This window comes from Stegodyphus dumicola, chromosome 1 (assembly GCF_044657685.1).
Source record: "Stegodyphus dumicola isolate Sdum_Otavi_A_Nest chromosome 1, ASM4465768v1".
NCBI classification, from domain to species: domain Eukaryota; kingdom Metazoa; phylum Arthropoda; class Arachnida; order Araneae; family Eresidae; genus Stegodyphus; species Stegodyphus dumicola.
The window spans coordinates 96,537,004-96,563,968 of NC_140768.1; the positions used below are offsets into that span (position 1 = coordinate 96,537,004).

Below are 26,965 nucleotides of genomic sequence, written 5' to 3' on the forward strand. Positions count from 1 at the left end.
AAACCTCGACAGAAGGATTTTGTTTATTACACATAATAGTTGCATGTTGTTTTTTACAAATAGAACAAGTTATTTTTGTTCTGCAGTTTTGAGCCAAATGGTGTAATTTTAGGCATTTATAGCAAGCACATTTTCTTTTTAAAATGTCCCTTTTTTCTTGTAATGATAAGCCGGAAACGAAACTACAGTCATAAATCTTGTGAAATTGATTACAGAAGACGCAGTTCATATTTTCCTCTCTGCATTCGGATTTTGTAAACAAATCAGTAGCGGTCGGAATCTTTGGTTTATTATGTCTATTTGAGAAACCATATGCGCTTTTCGTTCCAGGGGGGAAGAAGACTGTCGCCGATCGGATACTTTTTGCTGTTGCGAAACCGTTGACCTCGTGCGTTCACGGGATGAAAGTTCTGCGTGTAAAAATGACATTGTTCTGGGACTGGAAAGGCATCTTACTCATTGATTTCTTACCGCGTGGTCAAACAATCAGAGCAGATGCTTATTGCGAGACACTTCGGAAATTGCACCGCGCAATACAGAATAAGCGCCGAGGATTGCTGTCAAAAGGTGGTGATTTTCTTCACGACCACGCACTGCAAATGTGACGAAAAACCTCCTGCAGGGATTTGGCTGGGACGTGTTTGACCATCCTCCGTACAGCCCTGACCTCGCTCCTAGCGACTTTCATCTATTCTTACATCTTAAGTCTTTCCTTGGCAGTCAACACTTGAACAATGACGACGAGCTGAAACTGTTTCCAACTGGTTGAAGACACAGGCGGCAAATTTCTATGAAGAAGGTATACAAAAACTTGTGCCACCCTATGACAAATGCCTGCAATATTTTGGCAGTTATGTGGAAAAGTAGTTTAAGAGCTGTTGAATTTTGTGCAATAAATAAGTTTTCTGTAGCTGTACACAATTTACTTTTATTACCAAACGGAACTTACTTTCTGGACGTGCATTGTATAATTATTTCACATTTTCTATGGTTAAAAATTTTCATTTTTGTCAGCACTTAAAAAAGGGTGGCAGTTAAAAATAAATAAATAAAACATTTTTAAGCTCAATTAAAAAAAATTAAAGCCCCCATTTTACAAAAATGCTTGGATTTTCAATTTGAATGCGTCCCAAAAGTACAGAATCTCTTAAAGAAAAAATTTTATTAGTATGTGCGAAAACAAAAAAATATTAAACTCTTCCTTATAATATATTTGAAAACATTTTACAAAGTAGTTTACACATTTTAATCTCCTAATGTCTGTGAAGTCTAAGTCTTGAAAAATATTTTTTACATTTCCATATTCAGCATTTTAAAATGTAGTTTTGAGGAGAACTGCAGTTTTATCATTACAACAAATTTGTTTTATACATTCTATCATAGAAGTCCCTTTAACTTTTTTATTTAAAGTTAGTTGTCTTGGGCTTAGTGAATAGCAAACTGGCTATTAAAATGTGTCCCCCTTACTGTGGATGTAATATCTATCTGATGCCTGTTATCAGCTCTATGAAATGTTCATATCATTTGGGGAAAAAATATAAATTTATTGGTTGTGAGTTACCATTCTGTATCAATCTTTATGAAAACCAAATCTGTGAATTTAGTGGCATGCAAAAATAATGAATCAAGACACAATCAAGCTTTAGTAAATCTGGCCAATTTTAATTTTAAAAATATAGACATTGTAAGATCCATCCATTTCTGTACAATAAGCATTGCTTTTTATGTGGATAACATATAAATCCACAATCCCAATACCTACTTCCAATCAGTGGTAGTAACAATAACTGTGTTGCAGTGCTTGTATGATCTGTACAGTCTGATGGCTAAACTGCTGAGTAAAAAGAATTTGAACTGTGACAAAGAATATCTGCACAGGAAAATAGCTTTCCAGATTTTAAAATGTGCATCCAAACTGCACCTACAGTACAAATGAAATACCAGACAGACATTTTCCTTTCATGCTACATGGCATAACTGTACAACATGCGACTTCCCTCCTTGTAAATACAGGTCCTCGGAGAAATTCAACATGAGAGTAATTTCATCTAATTCTTTTTTGTTCACAATTTGGCTATGGTTTCACACCATAGTGACATTATAAACATATATAATCCTACATACATATATATATATATATATATATAATCTGGTATCATAAATTTATACAGATCTTAAATAGTATTAAGGACACTTTCATTCAAAATATATACACCAAGTGTTCTTTATGAACAGACAATACAGAATAATTACTGCATTAAGTTCATCACTCAAAATAAGTAATACTATTTGCAATAATATTTTTCCAATAATAACAAATATATAATTTATAAGGAGTTGCTCGCCAACACATAATTAAAGGCAGGGAAGTCGCAACGTTTTCAGCAATTAACATTAGTAGGACATATACACAGGAAAAAAAAAAAAATGCTATATTACAAATAAACAGCAACCAACACCATATAACAGTCTTTGTAAGGCGCATCACTTACCAATAACAAATATCACATCTTAGCTACCAAATGGTAACAATAAATATCAGGCTTCAATAGTGAGAGTATACCATAAGAGTTTAGCCATCCCCCAACTTTAACAGAGTAAGTCTAAATTTTCTTTTATTGAAATGAGGACAAGAGATGTTGATCAGAAATTACCTAACTAACTTACAATGACATGGAATATAAAGTTTAATTTACAATAATGAAATACTATACAAATATAACAACATAATAATTTAGGCTATCATGATGTACTACATTTCATACAAACTCAGAACTGAGAGAAATACCAATTCATTTAAATATTTATACATAGACTGTTATCTTTTGAAATATATGTGTGATTTGTTTTTTTATATCCCATGTCTTGCACACATGCAGCAAAATAAAGCGGAGAAGATGCAGTCAAAACAAAACAAGAAAATCTGTTCTATAAATCAGCTACAACTTCATTTTTGCAGAACATAAAATGCTAAATTTTATCTCATTAAAAAAGAGTATTCTGAGCAGAACTATTAGCTGGAATTTTTACATGACTTTATATCAGTAAAACACAGTAACATCAAGTTATTTATTTGCAAACCATACAATATTAAATGCACTGTTCTATTTAACTTTTATTTTTGAAATAAAATAAGTGATATTTAAAATAGCATATCTGGAGGAGATGTGGCCATAAGGAAATATAAAATATACATTAAATTCTCATAACTGCTGTTTTTACAGCTATGAACTAATTAAAAGATGTCATCTCTTGTGAAATTACATCCTGTAGCTAAAATTAAATTACATTAAATTAATCAAAATTGAAAAATTTAAAAAGATTTCTGTTTTAGGGCTTTCAAAAGTCTCCTGGCAGGAGGAAACAAAGGATCATGATCAGATAAAGAACTAACCAGGAGGGGATTGAAAATTGCACTAGTTTAATGCTTTATATTGGCAATTCAAAACCTGTCAATATCCTCCAGAATGCACAGAACATACATAACTGAATACTTTGTTTACAAGTCTGTACAATTTCATTTAAGAGGCAACAGATTAGTAGTTTCCTTACATGAGCAATTACCTATAAATCATCTTATCTGACAAACAATTTTATTCAAATTTTACATTTAAGTACTAAACAGAACAGTTCTGCCATTCAAACAACAAAACATGCATAAGTACACATGCTAAAGCGATTTTTTTAAAATCGTAAGCACCAAGCAAAATTCTATACGAGTCTAACCACGGATGAAAGCAACACTTTCTACTAGACAAGAAGTAAAATTATTTTTTTCATGAATATAACAGTTATATAGTAGCAATCTGTAACACTAAATCACACTATGTCACACATTTGTGCTGCAAAAAGTAAGGCCCCATACCACGATATTTAACAGGGCTCAAAGTTTTCAATAGTTTAGATTACCTGCACAATTTTATACCATGCATTGTAGTTCCTATATACAATTAAAAACCACTTTATAAAAAATGCTGTTTGTGAAATTAATTAATTAATTATTATTATTTATAATTTTAAGACACAGATACATTCTTACCTTAATTAAATTACATTTTTCGAGAAAGAAATTAATTAATATTTAGGGGAAAATAACTGTAGTTTACAACAAACTTATTTTAACTAACTGATTTTTAGCAGCTACTTTGTTACAATAAACTTATTTAAAAAACTGAAGGGGCCAACTGGCGAATTATTTAATTCTAATTTTTGGAACCTTTTACACATAAATTTTCTTATTAATAAAAAATGCTGTTTTTGAAATTAATTAATTAATTATTATTATTTATAATTTTAAGACACAGATACATTCTTACCTTAATTAAATTACATTTTTCGAGAAAGAAATTAATTCATATTTAGGGGAAAATAACTGTAGTTTACAACAAACTTATTTAAAAAACTGAAGGGGCCAACTGGCGAATTATTTAATTCTAATTTTTGGAACCTTTTACACATAAATTTTCTTATTAATAACTTTTTTACTTTTAATTATTTACCCTTTTTGAAAATTAAAGTAAAATTTAAAAAATTGCAGACTAGAATATAACAAATATACATAAAACAAAGAAATCAATGATTAGTGATTAACCTACACACAGGTTGAATGTGGCCTCTCTCATTGTTTAATTCGGCTCATTATGAAATCATGTGTGATGGCATTTTCATATCTTTCCCCTACCCAATTTTGGATGCAAACTGCTGAAAACAGTAGCATGACAGTCTATTGTTACAGTGTATATGCACATTTACATGGATGGCTATACTAAAAACAAACCCGAGTTCACTACATATGCTACAAAGCATGAGCACCCACCAAAGGATATAGTCCTATTTTTATTTCCGGTAGCTTTAATTTTGAAATTAAACAATGACATATGCAAATGGTTGATATAAAAAGACATTAAAAAGTAATTTAGGGAAAGAATATTTCACCTCTAAGTTTTTATATGAGAATGGAACAGTATATATGTCAATCACCTGATGATAAATATAAACAGATGTCGTTTTTGGCATATTTGTTATTATTTTTTTAATTTCTACCAGGGAAACTCCCTATCATAGTCTGCTAACAATAACAGCACCGCTAAAGATCATCACAAGCCTACCCACATCACACACTAAAAAATAACTTTTTGGCTTGTGGTCAAATGTATTTGCCTACCTCTAACTTACAGCATACAATTAAAAATAAAGTTTAAACTGCCCAAAATACAACGAAAGATAACGGGCATTTCAGGGAAAAAAATGTTTATTATTTTATAAATTAAATGTTTATTAAATTAATGTTTATTATTTTATAAATATGTGCAATCGTAACTGTACTGTCCAACTATTTGGTTCCAAAATACTCTTTCAGTACTAGCTGAGAATATTCATTTTCTTTAAAACAAAGGTGAAAAAAGTTATACACATTAATCTGAGTCCATTTAAATCAATAAGCTGAGTATATTTGTACTAATTATTGACTTGACAACATTTTTAGTTCTGTGGCTACAAACTTTATGAAAAATAGAATATTAAAATACAAAAGAGTACTCTTTTTTAGAACAGAAATATGTTTAACTATGATTAATAAGATTGACAATTAATATACCATTAAAATATAACACTGTTCAAACTTTAAGCCCTGCAATTAGTAATCCACAGTAAAAAAATTCTGCTACAGCACATAAAGCACCAGGTGTTCTTAAATGTAAGGAATAAGGACGAACATTTATTCTAGCACCCTTTAAAGAACTGGAAATGTTCGCGCATGAGACCTGAAATCATCTGAGATATTTTTAGCAGATCGTTTTCATCAACAAGACATACTTATAATAATTTACTAGGTTTTTAATTTTTAAAATCTATTTACAGATGATTTTAAATAGTATCACTAATGTTTTCAGCACACTGTTAAAACAATTCTAAAATAAACTATGGGACAATAAATTGAATTTCACAGCTTCCATTTATAGATGCAAATTTAACAGTCAAAAAAAATTATAAGGAATATTGGATAGTAAAACATTATTCATTTTTATCAAAATGAATGTTTTTTTGTGCATGATCAAGGGAGTAACCAACAGAAAAAGTAACAATTCATTTTTAAAATATGGGTTGTACAGTATCGAATTTATAATATTATGTAAATACATTTGTACATATTGGGCAACATGAAAACGATTTAATGAAATCTGTGGCATTATATACACACTTTTTAGTCACTTCATCATATAATGACGTGAAACTTTGCTTCATTAAAAATAAAACTCACATATATTTTTCTTTTTTACATGCAGAAGGAAGATAATAAATCTGTTATTTTTGAAATTATCTGGTAAGGGCAAAAACTAGATATCAGACTATGCCTAAGATTCTTTTAACACCCGACTGTCTCAAATTCACTTTGACAACAAAAAACCTGGTCCCATTTTTAATACTCTACGTTTTCAGTCTCACACACCACAGTGTCTGAAACGGTCATCGAGTTATTGCAACACTTACCAGATAATACATAAAATAGCATTATTTTGTTACATAAAAATAGCAGTAATATGAATGTCAACATTCAAACATTTACTGACCATAAAACAGTGATGAAATTAAACCCTATATGATAATAAAAGGAGTAACTGCCTCAAAGAACAGGTTATTATTCTTTATTGAATGAGGAAATGTTTTAATGCAAACTAACCTAATTAACAGGCATTGTTTCTAACTTGTTGCAAAGACATGTTTTCCAGCAACACAAATGGTATAATACAAGGAAGGATGAAGTATGGGATTTATTTTTATTGGTGTACGAACATAACATAGACTTGGAGAATATTAACATGAGAGGTACTCGGTCACCATATATAAACATACGATTACACGGGAAGCAGACTCATATATGTATTGAATTGTGTAAAGAACTGATAAACCATGATCCCACCCAGTTATGAACAAATCTTTACTGCACATGCTCCGTGAGTTAAAAATAGGAGTCTCTTTCTCATTCACCATAGACTGCAGTCCCTTCCCTTGCACACATTTGTAGCTTCAATAAAACTAGCGGCCAGGAAAACAATTTAGTTCTTTTCCGTGCCAAACTTATTTTGTGCGTTTCTTCCATTGAAACATACCTGCTTCACAGCAGAAATCACAACCCAAAATATATGTTTTCAGTAATGTTTTTATAATCAACAGATTCACTCATAGTATAACTACAAAATGGAGCCACAAATGAATCACAAAGTTTTGTAACTGTGTCTTTCTTCGCAAGGGCTACCAGGCTGGACAGTTAGTTTTCGATTCAGCATACCGAGAGCTGCAGGTACTTATAAAAATGGAATGGTTGTAGAGTGAGGCTCATAATATGAATTTTATTGTTGAATATCCCAAATTTCTTCGAGGAAGGCAGGAAGTTTTTTGTTCTGGACCTTAAGAGAGAAGCACAGCTCAGAGTTCATGTTGCCAAGCGTGCGCAATTCCACAAGTGTAGAGAGCAACCTGGCGAAGTAATTTTTACCTGGGGGTCGGTTAGTTGATATATATGCCCTGAGAGTTTCAATGTAAAATTCTTGAATTTTTTCCACTTTCTTTGGCTCTAATAGGCTGGGCCTCTCTGAAAATTAGAGAAAATTAATTAAATACCAGAATCAGATTTTAAATAAATAATTCGATTTTATTGCTTTATGTACTTGCATAACCAAATGCCAAAATCAGTTGTTTTATTTTAAACTCCACTAAGAAGCATACAATTCTATTTAATACCTAGAAAACTAATATTCAACTATTAAACAGAAAAAACATGACACACCATGCACAGTAAAAATGAATTATCAAATGGTTTTTGTATATGATTACTTTAACATTTTAATTACGAAAATGTGTTATGGAACAACAGCATTCAGATCAGGTGAATGCATGCTGAATAACTAATACGAGTATGAACATTAAATGGGTTAAATTGTTAAAATTCTGGAAAAAGTACTGCAAACTATTAAAAATAATTACATAAACTTCTCTTCATAAGCTAGAGTTTTTACTTCCTTGTGTGAAGTAAACAAAGTGTCGTAATCGCAAAAAAATTCAGGTGTTATATTTCAACGAAAATATCCAATTTGATTGCTCTCAAAACAATCTCAACAATGATTTTGCATGACATCTCTATCTATGGACAGAATAAAAAAACATACTGTAAAATTGATTTAAAACAGATTCAGAAGAGATCTCTTTTATAACATCTATATGTACGTACAGTCAAAAGTCGTTAATCCGGACTCGTCGGGACTTCGGCGATTCCGGATTATAGATCATCAGTTTAAATCTGGTAAGATGGCATGCAGAAATTATAAAATTAAAAATATGAAACCATAATTTATGAAATAAAGAACAATTATGATCTAAAGGGTATCAAAATTTACACACACACACACACACACACACACACAAAAAAAAAAAAAAAAAAAAGCAAGCTTAATATTTATTTGTTTACTTTATTAAACATTTCTTTCAATGTAAGTTGTTTAAGTTGCTTCATTTTATGTGATAATACTTTCTCTTTAATTCTTTAAATGGACATAATTTCTTCTTCAGTTACAAAGTTCTGCTGTTCAAGTCCTATAATTGCTGTGTCGAGAATACCGACTAATTTGTCAATCGAAATTTTTTCGTTTTCAATAACCTCTGTGTCACTTTCTTCACTATCGGAGGCGAATTATAATGACGAGGAACTTGATTTAAATCATACCAAAGACGGAGTACATCGAGATGAAATACTACATTTAGTAAGGAATTATAAGCCAAATAAAATAAAAACATCTGCCCTGAAGATAAGGATAGTGCTGACAGATCAACTTCCAATTCATTGCGCGTCGCGGTGTCCCCCCCCCTCCCTGCAGAGCAGCGTAAAATTGATAAACAGATTTCGGAATGGTTAGAGAAACGAAGGATATGCCTTTATCCATTTTTTGCAGCAATTCCACTTTTTGTTTAATGAACTTCGAAACATACTTTCGCTTTGTAGATCCTTTTCATATTAGTAAATATATATCGGAAATTCTATTTGACATAATTGAAAGTTCAAGGTTGCTTTTTTTAAATTGCTCTAACAGTCTGCAAAAAATAATAAGCCGGATTCAATTAGAAGATTAAGGAACAACGCAATCTGCAACATTAACTGAAATAGATAATTAGATAATTTTAGCTTAGCTCATACCATCCGTTATACATTAAACGCGCATGCGTAAATGTATTATGCGCATGCGCACATGCATATTCGCAGCCATAAAGGTCTTACGCGCATGTGCAGAAAGTTTGTAGTTTTGAGGTCCGGATTATGGGTGTCCGAATTAACGACTTTTGACTGTATTTATCTCACATAACTCAAGAATGAGTTGGCGTAGAACATTGAAATTTTGTATATGGGACAGCTGTAACATGTAGTTGTGCATCTCCCTTTTTTCGTTGCAATCGGCGGCACCAGTCGTGTATGTGTGTGTATATATGAAAAAATAAAAGCACAAGGAAAAGACAGAGCAGTGTCGATGCGTGCTTAGATCCATATTTAACTTGGTACTATCTAAAGAACTTGGCAGTCGAGGCAGTTTTAATTTCAGTTTTATTTGCAATTGATGTTTGTGGCCACAATCACTTGGCACTATAGTCGTTCCTTTCCCACAGAAGATTTACATTTTTGATATTGTTGAGATAGAAAGCAAGCTAGTGAAATTACACCTTAGCAAAGTAGAGAGCAAAGCTGAAGTGCGTAGTTATGCAAGACGGAAGCACGCGAAGAGAAAAGTTTTGGTTTGCAATTTAGTGATTGGTCAAGAGGCATCTTGCATTAAGGGTTAAGTAAGATTGCATGATTCATTTGAATGACGCAGTTTAGACTAAAGTGCTATTTTTAGGACAGATAGATGAAGTTCCCAAATGAAATAGAAAATAAAAGAGGTTATAGTGAATTAAATTTAGAAGTTTGCTTTCATATTTTTTATCTTACACATTCCTCCCTTTCACAAGAAAATGGCGAAGTGATAGAGATGCCTTTTTGAGAGAAAGAGCATTAGAGTAGCAAAACATAATATATAATTTTGAAACATACAAAATATAATATTAGCTTTCAAACAATAAAATTATAATACATAAAATTTTGAGTTCAATAATAATTTTTAAAGTCCTATGATGATTTGATTCCAATCTGTAGAAAGTTCTTGTTTCTGGAACATACACATCATAATTTTGATACTTCGGGAAAGATTTCCAAAAAATTTTTGCACACAAGATCACAATAACAAGGGTAGAAAATTCTTGTTTTTGACACATTCACATCATAACTTTGATATTTCAGGGAAGGATTCCCAAAAATTTTTGCACACAAGATCACAATAATAAAGATTTTATATACCCATAAATTATTACGAATAATCATAAATCTTAAAATTTCACACCAAACCAATTTTCACATTTATATGTAATACTTTCATCATTTGGAACAGCATTGTTGAAATTATGATTTTTACTTTTACTACTTTTATTACAATTTTCTTATTTTATGCAAACTAGAAGAGCCCACTGCTTTCTCCTAGTACACACATCCAGCTATTTGGGCAAATCCACTTTAAACAGACTCATGTGTTAAATTTTCATGAGTGGTTAGTGAACTGCACTATAGCATTCCATTATATTAAAAAAAAAATCACATTCCATTATATGAAAAAATAAAAATTCTATATAATAAATAAAGTAGGAACCTTCAAAGTTTATATTATATTACATAACGAGGGTAAAAGGAACAATTATGCAGAGGTAAAACAGGCCTCTGTTTCTGAACCAATACTCCCTCATACTTCATATTTAACATACAATTATTGATAATTATAACATTCATTTACCATAATTCCAAACAAATTTTAATACTTTGTACTCATAATTAAATTTTGATATAAATTTTATTTCCATTATTCAATTTTCTTAAATCTTTGGTATTTGTATATTAATTTTAACAATATTTAATATTCTCCCATTTAATAATTATTTCATTTATACTTCGTATAGACATCATTCTCAAAATAATTATAAAATTCTTAATATTCAAATTTTTAAACAACAATATTAATTACAAAATAATTTCAAAATTTTTATTTTGTAAACAAATTCAAAATTTTTAACATTAATTCAAAAATCTTTGACAAAACTTATAATTACCCATAACAATAAAATTTAAAAATCTTCCCTGAATAAAATCATCTTAGAATACTTATCCATTTTGATTTGATATTTTCGTAACACAGTGCCACTTTTTTTTTATATTCATCGAATTAAAATCATTTTGTAAGACAACACCACACTTTCAGATTTCAAAAATATAATCAATTATTGAGTAAGTTATTTATAATGATGCAGTTGAAGAAAAACTCATAACACTTTTTTATCAGGTAAAATCAAAACACAAATTCGGAATATGGGCACTTAATTTTCTGGACCGAAACAACTAATCACACTTCAATACCACTTTTGATGATTATATTACATTATATGCCATAAATCATTTCCATACTTGTTGACACACTATATTTCGATGTTACAGTGACCTTGGCCTCATTGGGAATCCAGATGAATATTTTTCATTTTATCCACTCGTTAAATGATGTGAGATTAGTTGACATAAATGTTCCATTAAGGTTACCACAGGATTTGTCCTGTCGACTTATAAGTAGGTGCCAGAAAATTATATTCGCTTCTGCTTTTGCGTAATTAAATCTACACAGGGAACTGATATTTTTTCTTAATAAACTGGATATTAAAAAATGTAACACTGTGATATGAAAAATATAATTTAATGATATTAGAGATTTTAATTCTGATAATTTAGAAAAGTAAATAAGTAATTCTTAGATTTTTAGTTATTTTTACGGAATGCTTTTAAGATAAGTTTTTATATTTTTGAAATTTTGTTGAAAATTTTGAATACGAATTTTATAATTATTCTAAAAATGAAGTAGATGTAAAAAATAAGTGAAATTAGTACAGCTAAGTAATATGAAATTATAGTAAATGCATGTTAAAATTTATGGGTGATTGTGTGTTAAGTATACAGTAGGATGAGGGTGTACTGGTTCCTAAACAGAGGACTGTAATTACCTCTGTACAGTTGTTCCTTTTACCCTCTTAATGTAAGATAATGTTGGAGGCTCTCATTTAATGAGTGTGTGTAATTTTTTATATTATTATACTTTTTTATTGTGGAATACATTAGTGCAGTTCTCAAAGGCCAGTTACCTTATGCAAGGAACAGAGGCCTTTTCAAGTAACTGCCTGGGCACTCTGGGCCACCAGTGCAGAGAACACACTGGTTAGCTTAAGAGGACAGCCCTATTGAGAGATATGTTTGTTTAGAGGTATTGTGAGGCATTTCAGATTGGTAAAATCAGGAATTGTAAATGAAAGATAATAACGGTGAAACCATAATTTCTGAAACTGTTACTCCTATTATATTTATGGTGTTAAAATATAATTTATCAATATGGAAATTAGTATCATAAATATTTATGTGTGTAAACAGCTAAAGAAAGCTAATCCGCGAATTCGCTACAGTCAACAAGAGCAGTTTTCTAAGAAAACTCTTAAAACAACAACAAAACTAACTACAACGAACTGAGAGGTTTTCCTCCTTTTATAAGATTTTAAAATTGCGCGCAAGAATTTTTCTCGAAATCAAAAACAGATATTTTTTAAATGTTACATGCACACGCTCTTGTATTTTCAATTTTCCATCTTAGCTTTCTTTTAATATTCGTCACGCGCTGCACTGCGCGGGAAATAAAACCATTTAATTTACAATTCAACTAACATAAGCTATTTAAATACCAAATCCGTAACACTATATATATATATATATATATATATATATATATAGTGTTACGGATTTGGTATTTAAATATATATATATACACAGTCAAAAGTCATTAATACGGACTCGTCAATTCCGGATTATCGGTTTTTCTGGATTATGGATCATCAGTTTAAATCTGGTAAGATGGCATGGAGAAATTATAAAATAAAAAATATGAAACTGTAATTTATGAAATAGAGAGCAATTATGATCTAAAGGGTATCAAAATTTACAAAAAAAAAAAAAAAAAAAAAAAAAAAAAAGCTTAATATTTATTTGTTTACTTTATTAAACATTTCTTTCAACGCGCGCATGCGTAAAGCATACATTACGCATAGTCAAAATTAGAAAATTGCCATCAGAAAACTATTTTATGTGTATTCGTGATATTTATAATGACGAGGAAATTGATTTAAATCATATCGGAGTACATCGAGATGAAACACTACAGTTAGTAAGGAATTATAAGCCGATAAAATAAAAACATCTGCCGAGGATAGTGCTGACAGATCAACTTCCTGTTCATTGCGCGCCATAACGTTCCTCCCCCTCCGCAGAGCAGCGTGAAATTGATAAGCAGATTTCGGATTGGTTAGAGAAACAAATCACCTCTCTGTCACTTTCTTCATGCCTTTATCCATTTTTTGCAGCAATTCCACTTTTTGTTTAATGGACATCGAAACATGCTTTCACTTTGTAGATCCTTTGGCAGCTCCAGAATTGGAAACTCTTTTTGACATAATCGAAAGTTCAAACTTACTTTTTATAAAATTGCTCTAACAGTCTGCAAAAAATAATAAGCCGGATCCAATTTGAAGATTAACCCCTTCGAGCCGGGTAGCGCAAACGCGCGCTTATCGCGGAGGCCGGCAGTGTCTTACGCGAGCGTCTGTCCAGGGCCGGGGCCTTTTTTGCTACTAAGCCTAAATCCATGAAATTTCCGAAGTATCAACGTATTGTTTAATAATGCTCTATAGAGTATTTAAATGGCTTATGCTTTATAAATATTTTTATACTACATACTTTAATTACCTTATTTCTTGTTTAAATGCATATTTTACACATTTTATTTTCATTACTCACCATTTTATGACTTTTAACATTATACATCTGAAAACTAAATATATTACTTAAAATTCTGTTTTCGTATGAAAAATTTGAAAACAGGGATCTACACACAGTCCTACGTTACATTCCTTGCACTCGTAATAACTCATTTGCCGTTTTGGAGGATTTTTCTAGGAATGTGGACAAACGAAGCATCGTCGTCTCATTTTCTTATCAGTCTCTTCTGAACAAAGTTTTGGAAAATGTCTTTCAGTTAATCTTTCAGAATCAGTATCAGAATATATGAATTTCAGAATCAATATCTGAAATATTTTGCATCATTTCTGCTGTTTCTCTGTGAAACATTTTCGACGCTTCGACATTGCAACGGTAAAAACAGAAAGAATTCACGTTTAACAAAATCTAATTATTTTCTAAAAACTGAACTGCAAACCGAAATACCCAACACTTTAGCGCAAATAAAACTTTTCTACTTAAATAAACAACTACCACGTGCGAATAAAGTGCGATTTAAAGCGACGTCATAAATCACGCTATTCAGAAACATTTATTTCCCCTTTTGCTTATATAATCAAAAACATGTGTATGTGAGTCATGTTTCTCTCATTTCGAGAAGAAGGTCTAATGTACATGTATCTGAAACCATATGGACATACAGTGCCATCTTGTGGCAGAAATTATAGTTTTTACAATGTTCTAGGACACTGGCACAAATACGTGACAGTCGGTAGTGAACGGGAAATTGCTCTGGCACACCTGGGTTTCGGCCGGGAGGTGAGTGTGTTCGTTGCTGGCACGTAGACGTAACAGTCGACGCGAAGGGGTTAAGGAACAACGCAATGTGCAACATTAACTGAAATAGATAATTAGATAATTTTAGCTTAGCTTATACCGTCCGTTATACATTAAACGCGCATGCATAAACGTATTATGCGCATATGCGTTTAACTGTGAAACTGCGCATGTGTAAACGCATGCGCAGAAAGTTTGTAGCTTTGAGGTCCGGATTATGGACATTCGGATTAAAGACTTTTGACTGTATGTATATATAGAGAGAGAGTGAGAATAAAAAATGATTGAATTATGTGGTTTTTATATTGTGGTTAAGGATTTTATGTCTTTACTTATTCTGCATGCAATAATTGTAGAATTATCAACAATTAAAAAGTGGCAGGTTATGCCTTACGAACCATCATTTGTTTACATTTGAAACTCGGTAAAATAGTGAATGAAGGCACATTCAATGTCTTTTTGTCAAATGGGGCCAAAAGTATACTTTCAGTTTTGTGCACCAAAAAATCTACTTTCTTGGCCGCTGGCTGAATTGCTTGTTTTTGCGTAGAAACTCTAATTTTAATTGTAAAAAAAAAAAAAATTAAATAAATAAATAAAATAATAATAATTAAAATAAATAAATAAATAAAAATTTTTTAAAAAAATGCTTTCACTGAATTTCTGTTTTATGTTTTCGCTTTGCTGCAAAGTGAGAACTGAATTATATGAATGAGAAATATATCTCTAATGAAACTACAGGAAATAAGTTTAAATGAAATGCAGCCAAAACAGGCCATACAAAGAAGTCATGTGGTTTTCACACATAAAAAAAAAAAAAAAAAAAAAAAAGCCCCTTGGGGGGGGGGAGGTTTCCAAATCCATTTGAACATATTTTTTGGGGGAAGAAGCATGACATTTGTACATATGCAGAAAATGAAGGACTTTTTTTTTCCCCCCCAAATCAGATTGCAAAATGAATTTAAAAGGGTCTTTTCCAGATAACTGTAAGTACATATATATGCAGGTACCATACAAAAAATTAGCTGCAAAAGACAAATTTGTATATGGGACTGCTATAGCATCTAGTTGTGCACTTCCCTTTTATCTGTAATCGGCATATTCACCCCTTTTACCTGCCTTTTATTTTTGCCATCATTGGTCACAGTTATATAACTACTTTCAATTACAGAAGTGTTTTAAATGATGAAAATATTCATGTTTTCACAATCATGTTTTCGCAATGTCAAATTTTAAAAATAATTTTCGACAAACAGCGAAATCTAACTTTCAGTGCAGTCTCCCAGTTCCTGTACTTATATTTGTTAAAGTTTTAATACCAGTTAAGAAAAATAAAAATATAAGAAGTTTGACTCCCGCATGCCAGAAACTGACCTTAGAATCGTTCGAGGAAATAAGTTTAAACGAAGTGCTGAAGTCATGTGGTGCCTTTATTTATTTTTTTATTTTCCATTAGATTTTTTTTTAATGAAAACTGTTCATATGACATCAATTACACTTACCAGAAAAGATAACAATTGCTGTTAGCAGAGCATATTCAGCATTATCCACTTTGAGAACACACATATTTCTGCAGAAATGGAAAATTGAGTCCGCAGAGTCTCCCATACAGGCACTGCGGTAATTCTCTCTTGTGTATGGCTGGTTGTTAGCAAAAACAATGGAATCTGTTTTAATATCATACTTCCTCGCTGTCCTCAACATCATCACTTCACTCGAGCAAGCCTAAATTTAAGCAGAAACTATGAATGAATAATTGCAGCAAACACTACATAATGCAATTTTGTTTAAAGAATATTTTATAAATCCTTGCACTTCCTGCACTGTATTTTTAATTTATAAAACACATTAAAATATAATCTAAATCAAATTAAAAACATTTATGTTATTTTTAGAGTTTTTTAAAGAAGAGAAAAGGGATTGATCTAGCACTGGCGAAAGGAGTGCAAGGGGCAAAATAGGCTGAGAACTACTGGTGTAGCTAGACTCTTGCCTGCTGCTTCTCTTCTTACAAGTTCCAGAACAAGAGCATTAACTGAGCCAATTTATTTATGATGACTAATAAAATATACATCAACTGAAATAAAAAGTACTATATATAACTGATTTCAATTATATACTACAGTACAAAAGTCCGTAATCCAGACTCGTCGATTCCGGATAAGGGGTTTTCCGGATTATAGATCATAAATTTAAATCTGAAAAGATGGCATGCAGAAATTATACAATTAAAAATATGAAACCATAATTTATGAAATAAAGAGCAATTATGGTCTAAAGGGTATCAAAATTTACAAAAAAAAAAAAAAAAAAAAAAAAAAAAAAGGTTAATATTTTACTTTTTTAAACATTTCTTTCAATGTAAGTTGTTTAAGTCGCTTCATTTTTTTGTGCTAATACTTTCTCTTTAATTCTATAAACAGACATAATTTCTTGTTCAGTTACAAAGTTCTACTGTTCAAGTCCTGTAATTGCTGTGTCGAGAATACTGACTAACTTGTCAATCGAAATTTTTTCGTTTTCAATAACCTCTCTGTCACTTTCTTCACTATCGGAAGCGGTATTTTCTGGATCTAGAACCACACTTCAGATTTTGTTGTCCGTTAATTGATTGATGATTGAGGCATTGTCGTCACAATGAAAAACTTCTGTTATATCATCTTCATTTATTACCGCTTCTCCACATTTCTTTACAAAATCCAATAAACTGGAAAATTTCACCTTTAGTTTGTGATGTCCAAAAATCTTAAAATTCGCAGCTATCGTATTCATCGTCCTCACCATGAAATATAGTAGCTGGCCATAAATTATGCCAAGCATTTTTTAACGTATCTGGAGACACATCCTCCCAACGTGCATGTGCATGCGTAAAGCATATTAAAAAAAGTTTGTGGCTTTGAGGTCTGGATTAAGATCATTCCGGATAATGGATGTCCGGATTATGAACTTGGTACTGTATATTGTGTGTAACTGTATTGATTGTATTGGAATTATATACTATATATGTAAGATAAAATTATATGAATCAGAATAACTAAAAACATTAATTCTTCCTCTTTATTCTAAAATCGTAATAACTTCTCTGCATTGCATCATTTCTAGATCACTCTATGGCCCGCGCAACTCTGATGACGTAATAATTAAGAACTGAAACTGACCTTGTACACCAAAACTTTTCTCTTCACGTGCTTCCATCTTGCATAACTACGCACTTCAGCTTTTGCCCTCTACTCTGCTAAGATGTAATTTCGCTGGCTTGCTTTCTATCTCAACAATATCAAAAATGTAAATCTTCTGTGGAAAGGCACGACTAGAGTGCCAAGTGATTGTGGCCACAAATATCAATTGGAAATAAAAATGGAATTAAAATCGCTTCCACTGCCAAGTTTTATTTACGAAGTCAACACATTAGCTTACGACGCAATCAGATTACTTCTTCTTCAATATGGATCTAAGCATCGACACTGCTCCGTTTATTTCCTTTTGCTTTTATTATGACATATATATAACTGTATTGTATTACATGTAATTGATTTAAATTGGCCATGACAGCAAACTATACTTTATGCCATCAACATCTGTCAACATTTCTAAATTATTACACATATAAAGACACAGAGAGGAAAAAAATAGCAACAATTGAATCATGTTTCAAGTTACTGAGCAGCTAACCATTGTAATATTAAACAGTTCAATATCACACAGATTAAAAAATTTTTCTTAGTCCTCCTCGGCACTGTACAATCTTTTAAAACTTTTAATTTTCGGGTCAGTTTTCCAATTATTATATAACAAATACAGTCAAAAGTCGTTAATTCGGACACCCATAATTCGGAAGGATCTATAATCCGGACATCAAAACTAAAAACTTTCTGCACATGCGCCGCGTTGACACATGCGCAGAGGCGTTCACGCGTGCGCGTTAGACCTTTTACGACTGCGCATATGAGTGTGCGCAAGTGCAGAATACGTTTTCGCGTGTGCATTTTATGTATAATGGACGTATAAGCTAAATAATTATCTATTTCAGTTAATGTTGATGATTGCGTTGTTCCTTAATTTTCGAATTGCATCCGGCTTATTATTTTTTGCAGACTGTAAGAGCAATTTTATAAAAGTAAGCTTAAACTTTCGATTATATCAAATAGAATTTCTGATATATATTTGTTAATATGTAAAGGATCTAAAGCGAAAGTATGTTTTGAAATCCGAAATCTGTTTATCAATTTCATGCCGCACTTAATGAATTGGAAGTTGATTTGTCAGCACTATCCTTATCTTCAGCGCAGATGTTTTTATTTTATTTGGCTTATAATTCCTTACCAAATGTAGTATTTCATCTCCATATGCTGGGTCTTTGATATGATTTAAAACAAGTTCCTCATCTTTGATATGATTTAAAACAAGTTCCTCGTCATTATAATTCGCTTCTGATAGGGAAGAAAAGTGACAGAGGTTATTGAAAACAAAAAAATTTCGATTGACAAATTAGTCGGTGTTCTTGACACAGCAATTATAGGACTTGAACGGTGGAACTTTGTAACTGAACAAGAAATTATGTCTCTTTAATAGAATTAAAGAGAAAGTATTATCACATGAAACGAAGCAAAACTTAAACAACTTACATTGAAAGAAATGTTTAATAAAGTAAACAAATAAATATTAAGCTTTTTCTTTTTGCAAATTTTGATACCCTTTAGATCATAATTGTTCTTTATTTCATAAATTACGGTTTCATATTTTTAATTTTAGAATATCTGCATGCCATCTTACGAGATTTAAACTGATGATCTATAATCCGGAAAAATCGATAATCCGGAATCGCTGAAGTCCCGACGAGTCCGGATTAACGACTTTTGACTGTATACCTATTTTATTTATTCACTTATACTCCAGCATGTAACTTTAAAAAAAATTTAATTATTTGCATAATTTTCAAACCAAATCCTGATTTTTGGAATAGACTCCTTTAGGACATGCTTTTCAAGACTTTCTTTAAGTCCTCAAAATGCAGCCAAAGATGTTTTATACTTTCATCTCAAAAAGATATTAAAATGCAGTGAATGTAATTTAAAAATAACAATAAATTTTACATTAAAAAATTTTACCTTCAATAATGTGATTTGGTCTTCTCGAGAAAGGGTGTCAAAACCCGGAACTCTCTTCGAGAATTCGACAATAAGTTGGACGGTCAAAATGGTTATTTCGGTGATGTGTTGGAATCTCTTCATACTATCTTCCTCACTATCACCTAAAGGAAAAGCCTACAAGAAGAAGAAAGAAATTATGTTTGAAATAATTACAAACATAATAATAAAAATTACATTTTCTTTCCATGTGCTTCAATCACTATAAATCAGAAAAACTAAAGCTTTCAAAATAGCAACCAATATTTCAGCTAGGATATTGTATAATAAATAGTAAATATGAATACAAAAGCATAAAAAAATTTGTTATTTTTATTTTACACCAATATACCTATCATTTCAAGCAACAAATAACATGAAATCTAATGATATTATTCAACCAATTAAAAAGAGAATAACTGTAGGCAAACATATCTGACCGAAATTATTCAGATAGGTAAGAATATGAGAACATGAATAAAATTTGTAAAAAGCATTAAATAAAATTACAGGAGTTACTTATCTAAATGTAAATAATCAGACATTTGCATTTCGATTTTTAAATCAGCCTAATTAATTTTTAACTAATTAAAAATTGACAAATAGGAATAATACTAAATCACATTACAACAACTAATAGTTACTTTAATAGTGTAATTCCTATATCGACCAGAACCATTTGTTATCAGTTGGTTGTTAGTGGCCTGCACTCATGGGATCCATTAAGAAAACTGCCTTTGACCCCACATTATAGATGCCAACATTTGCAATGGAGCTGGGCTCAAGCGACGTGGACGACGAAACGGCACAGGCCGTGTTTTCAGATGAGTCATGCTTCTGTTTCTCCAATGAGAGTCACCACGTACAAGTATGGCATTGATGTGGAGACAGGTCCAATCTGGCAGCAATTGTGAAACTCCCAACTGCTCGGCAACACGGCTCCATGATTTGGGGTGCGATTCTGTATGATTCGAGGTCAGCTCTAGTTCATATTCAGGGCACTATCACAGCTCAATGATACAAGGATGATGTGCTGTGGCCAGTGACACTCCCCTAATCTTCAGGAAATGCCCAATGCTCTTTATCAGCACACCCGACCACACACTACTTGCATCAGCCAGCATGCTCTGCAAGGCATACAGATGCTTTCCTGACCACCGTTCTCTCATCAATTGAACAGATTTGAGATATGACTGGACGATGTTTGCAGACCCTCCCACTGCCACGTTCAGAAGATAAACTGTGGCAAACCATTTACAGGGAATGGAAAGCCTGTAGCGAACACGTGTTTAATGTAGCAAACATGTGTTTGGGTGAAGCCTCGGTAGTTGCTTGCTTTTGTCACTATCTATTAACACCAGTGAGAAGTGCAGCATCGCATGAGCAGGTTCAGCTGGGTTGGTTTATTATTACAAGTAGACTTCTTTACCGCTAGCACAAAAAAGCTTCATTGCGCTAGGTTCAAGAATTCCAACTCATTCAAATTTGTGAGCATTGAGATGTTCTTGAGATCGCTACAAGCCATTCTTCAGGACACCATCTGCAGTCTCATTGATTCTGTACCTAGATGTGTTGCTTCATGTATTGACATCGAAAATGGTCCTACAAGCTACTGAGCCAACGCTGTTCTCGCTCTGTATTATGAATATCACTTTGAAATAAGTATCACTTATTGTTTGTTGGTGTCTCTCTGTTTGCCGAGTTTCATCACTTTCTGGTCACTCCTTCTTGGTGTTGCATTTTCAATGTCGGGTAGTGTACATTAAAATTAGACATGCATATGTTAGTTAATTAGCATGCAAGCATGTTAGTAGCACAGATCACAGAAGGATCTCCTTTTCCCCCAATTTGATTACTACAAAAAAAAATAATAATTATAATGCCAAGAATGTTAAACTTGTCATAATTCAGTATATCACATATAACACTTTCAGGTGTACTCTTCTTTGCCAACATATACCATAATTTCCAGAAGAAAGGCCGCATCAGCGTAAACGGCGCACTCGAGAAAAATGGCGGGGAAAAAAATTTAAATTACACAGAAACGCTGCATCAGCGTAAATGCCACAATAGATTAAATTGCACATGACATTGTCATGGGCCGTATAGATACAAAATCTCAACCTAAGTTCTGATATATGACATACCAGTTAAGAAAAATGCATGAAATGAAACCATAACTAAAATTAAATTAAAGGTAAGAAATGTGGAAAATATATTTACCTTCACGGCGTATATACTTATATTTAAACACTAAAGAAGTCCATATTTGTAATACTAGGACTATATTATAAAAAATGTTGCAATAACGAAATATTAAATTTGGATGACAAAAGGAAATTTTAAATTTTACTTACAAAAGGAATTACAGCAAACTATACATCATATGAAGACATCAAAATCTCATTCTTCACTATCTGAATTAAAAAGATTTAGTAAATCCTGTTCTAAGTCTTCCAGATCGTCACATTCATCCTCTTGGTTTACAGTCTCTTTATCTAAAGATATAATTTCAGCTTCTTTGAATCCTGTTATTATTGACAATGTTTTTACCGATTTCTACGCACTTCCTACCCACTTTGCAACTTCTTCATAAGCTGCTCTACGCATTTTACTGCTTTTGGTATACGTATGCAATCCTTCACTCATCCAACACTCCCACCGCTTTCGGACTTCAGCTTTGAAGGATTTATTACCTGACAAATCTAACGGTTGTAAGATTTTTGTCAAACCACCAAGAAATATTGCTTCGGTCGTAGACAATTTTTGACATCTTGTTTTCACTGATTCAAGTAAATGAGCACGCATGGAATCCATTATCAATAACCCTTTTGGTTGGAAAAAAGATCCCATACAACACTGCCAAACTTTTTGTAGCCACTCATGCATGATTGTTTCGCACATCCAGCCATTCTCGTTTGCACAAATAATTACGTCATTAGGAAAATCTCCCTTCGGAATAGTCTTTCGTTTGAAAATGATCATCAGCTTTAGCTTGTCACCGTTTGCGGCACAAGCTAACACACATGTAAATGACGTTCTTTCATGCCCCGTCGTAAGCACAGATACAGTTTTTGCACCAGTTTCATCAACAGTTCTGTTTGCAGGAGAGTCGAAAGCTAACGGCGTTTCATCCATATTTATTATCTGTGACCGAAGAAGTTTTTTTTTGTCAATAATAGCTGTCACATATTTTAGAAAAGAAGACTTTTTATCCTGCCAGTCCATTGGTAATTGTTGCCCGACTGTTGTTCTAGTACGCACAGAAATATTTTTTCTTTTCATAAATCTGCTACACCTCCTTTGAAATCATTTATGTTCATTCGTTTTGCTATAAATTTTGCTTGTAAGCGAATTTTTACAGTCGAAATTGCCATTCCCTTTCCTCGTTGCTTCTTTATCCAGTTTGCAAGGTCGTCCTCTAGATTCGTCCACCTTACAGTACCACTTCTTTTGGCTCGTTTTTGTTGTGGCATATTTTTATGAAGTTCTTTTTCAGTTTTCCAACGTCAAATACATCTCTCGTCCACTTCAAACTCTCGAGCTGCTGCTCAATTTCCAGTGAAATTACATTCAGCTTAAAACCAGCAGTATAGCTTCTGTGCCGTTTAGGTGACATTTTCAAAAATTTTCCGCTCCCTTCTTACTTAAAAACTATCCAACAAATACTTGTACCCAAACTGATGGGATCTGTATCTAGCAGAATGCCAAGAAAAATCGATTCATGCCGAAGAGGAAATACGTCAGAGTTCGTTATTGCGAGGCAGATGGAGTCGTGTCCGCCTTTGAAAAAATTACAGAAAAGGCATGGGTGGGGAAAGGATGGGTCTTGGAAGATTCATGGAATGGTAGAGGAAAGAGACTATTCAAACTGATGACAATGTTGATTTGAAAGGGGGAAGAATGTTATTGTTCTGAGATCTCGTTTAGGGTGAATAAGGCATGCAGGTCCGTTCAAGGAAAAGAATGTAAACAAAATAAAGTTCGCAAAAAGCAACTAAGTGGTCTTTTGTGTGGGAACAGCACCAGTCTATGCACAATGACAAGGCCATCCAAACTATGTACAATGACCATCATAGGAAATATTTTATTTTTAGTGCACCTAAACGCCGCATGGGTAGAAATGCCGCACCCACTGAAAATTTAAGTTTCAAACATTTAAACGCTGCGGCGTTTCTTCCGGAAATTACGGTATTAGCTATCTTAAACCATCGACTGCAATAGTTTTTAAGGTTTTAGATGCTGATATTGAAATTACACTGAAAAATAAATCACCCACCTGCAAAAGAAATTTATTTTTGGAGTAGTCACGTTGCTATTATTTTACAGTCAAAAGTCGTTAATTCGGACACCCATAATCCGGAATGATCTATAATCCGGACCTCAAAGCTACAAACTTTCTGCGCATGCTTCGCGTTCACGCATGCGCACAGGCGTTTACGAGAGCGCGTAAGACCCTTACGGCTGCGAATATGTTTGTGCGCATGCGCGTTTAATGTGTAACGGAGTTATACGCTAAGCTAAAGTTATCTAATTCAGTTAATGTTGCAGATTGCGTTGTTCCTTAATCTTCGAATTGGATCCGGCTTATTATTTTTTGCAGACTGTTAGAGCAATTTTATAAAAGTAAGCTTGAACTTTCGATTATGTCAAATAGAATTTCCGATATATATTTACTACAAAGCGAAAGTATGTTTTGAAATCCAAAATCTGTTTATCAATTTCACGCTACTCTGCGGCAGGGGGGGGGGCAGAAACGTCATTATTAGATTATGATAGATTAGAAAGATTATGTCAAATAGAATTTCCAATATATATTTACTAATATGTAATTTGTATCTACAAAGCGAAAGTATGTTTTGAAATCCGAAATCTGTTTATGAATTTCACGCTGCGGATTGGAAGTTGATCTGTCAACACTATCCTTATCTTCAGAGCAGATGTTTTTATTTTATTTGGATTATAATTCGGTACTAAGTTTAGTATTTCACTAAGTTTAGTATTTCGTCTCCATGTACTCTGTCTTTGATATGATTTAAATCAAGTTCCTCGTCATTATGATAGATTAGAAAGATTATGTCAAATAGAATTTCCAATATATATTTACTAATATGTAATTTGTATCTACAAAGCGAAAGTATGTTTTGAAATCCGAAATCTGTTTATGAATTTCACTGTTTTTATTTTATTTGGATTATAATTCGGTACTAAGTTTAGTATTTCGTCTCGATGTACTCTGTCTTTGATATGATTTAAATCAAGTTCCTCGTCATTATAATTCGCTTCTGTCATTATAATTTGCTTCCGATAGTGAAGAAAGTGACCCAGAGGTTATTGAAAACGAAAACATTTCGATTGACAAATTAGTCGGTATTCTCAACACAGCAATTATAGGACTTGAACAGCGGAACTTTGTAACTAAACAAGAAATTATGTCTGTTTAATAGAATTAAAGAGAAAGTATTATCACATGAAACGAAGCAACTTACATTGAAGGAAATGTTTAATAAAGTAAACAAATAAATATTAAGCTTTTTCTTTTTGTAAATTTTGATACCCTTTAGATCATAATTGTTCTTTATTTCATAAATTACGGTTTCACATTTTTAATTTTGTAATTTTTGCATGCCATCTTACCAGATTTAAACTGATGATCTATAATCCGAAAAAATCGATAATCCGGAATCGCCGAAGTCCCGACGAGTCCGGATTAACGACTTTTGACTGTACTCATTTACAACAGGTGAAATTTACAATATTTTTATTAGACCAAAACGGCTATCAGACTTGAAAAATGAATTTGCATTGCTTCACTTTAAATTTCGTCCACTATCACTTTTCATTCAAGTCTGTTGCCATTTGGGATAAAAATTTTATTCTTTTTATATTTAATCTATATGTTATTAATTAACACACAAAACTATTTAAAAGCAAGAGACGGCTATGTTAGGAATATATATTTTTTCCTTTACTTTTTAATCTGATTGATTTAAATACAAATGCATTTAATTAATAACATGTCTAAAAAACATCTAATACTTTTGTTGAATTACACAATATATTTTTTCATTTTTTAAATATGCAGAAGATATATTATGCCCCCCATGTTAATCTAAAAGCATATTCATCTAATGTGTCAAAACTTTCTTTTTTTGCATAAAAGATTGAGTACATAGTCTATTATTACTGTTTTAATGCTGGTAAATGCAAAATTTTGTATTTATGTAAATAATACTAATAACATGCTTTATGTATCATTAGCTCCTATTAATGATAAGTCCTCAATGCTCATTTTAAAATTATTTTGCGATATTGTTGTTGAACTGAATTTTACAGTATAAGTGCAAAGAACACGATATTTAATAAGGTACACAGAAAACGTTAAAAAAAGCACCCTTTTGGGCATAATGTAAAATCTGATAGCTTTCAGATTTTCTTTTTTTTTTTCTTTTCTTTTTTTTTTTAATTTAAAGAGGCATGAATATTGCTCTGGATGGCATAATGTGTAACATTGGCCCTGGGGGTATACTGTAATCCAAACACCTCTTCTATATTATGCATGAATATACGGGGATTACTGTTCTAAAAATTTTAAAAGTTTCTTACTGTAATTTTCTTGAAATCCTCCTCGGACGGTGACTCATATTCTTCCTGGAACACGACTAGTCGGCTGATTAATTCTTCCTGTGCTTTGCTAATGGCCTTTGGCTGACCACTATTTGGTGGACTACCAGGTTTCTCTTCTTTGTCGGAACCGCTGTCACGCGTTGTACTGTTTGGCTTGTCCTTGTCTTTCTGGGCCTTTTTTGTTTCTCGCTTAATGGCACATTGGTATTCGGGAACAACACCTGAAAAAAAAAATGCATTGCATTATTATTGAATAAATTTTTATTAAAATCATGTATTTTATTAGCATATTACTTACTTCAAAAAATTCGAAAATAAATTAGAATACCCTATTTTTTAGACAAATTCATTTGGTAGCATGAAATTTACCAGATTACACTTAAATAGACTACATTAACTTTCACACATCTCTTTACTTTTAATATCGAAAAGGAAACTGTTCCTTTCAGCAGAGCACATCGTGGGTGGGTACTACATCACTGCTCAT

The 26,965-nt window shown here is 32.1% G+C and overlaps 1 protein-coding gene across 4 annotated transcripts in view; it reads right to left on the reverse strand.

Annotated features, from left to right (window-relative positions):
• Positions 1 to 1,635: 1,635 nt before the first annotated feature.
• LOC118187145 (ecdysone receptor-like) overlaps positions 1,636 to 26,965 on the reverse strand; it is a 367,951-nt gene continuing 342,621 nt past the window's right edge. For all 4 annotated transcript variants that reach the window (XM_035357347.2, XM_035357351.2, XM_035357349.2 and 1 more), the window contains 4 exons: positions 26,458 to 26,699; positions 19,834 to 19,989; positions 16,228 to 16,450; positions 1,636 to 7,591 (listed from right to left, as the gene is read on the reverse strand). In XM_035357347.2, coding sequence (XP_035213238.1) covers positions 7,350 to 7,591; positions 16,228 to 16,450; positions 19,834 to 19,989; positions 26,458 to 26,699 — 863 coding nt within the window. In that variant the 3' untranslated portion in view covers positions 1,636 to 7,349. The remainder of the gene's footprint in view (positions 7,592 to 16,227; positions 16,451 to 19,833; positions 19,990 to 26,457; positions 26,700 to 26,965) is intronic.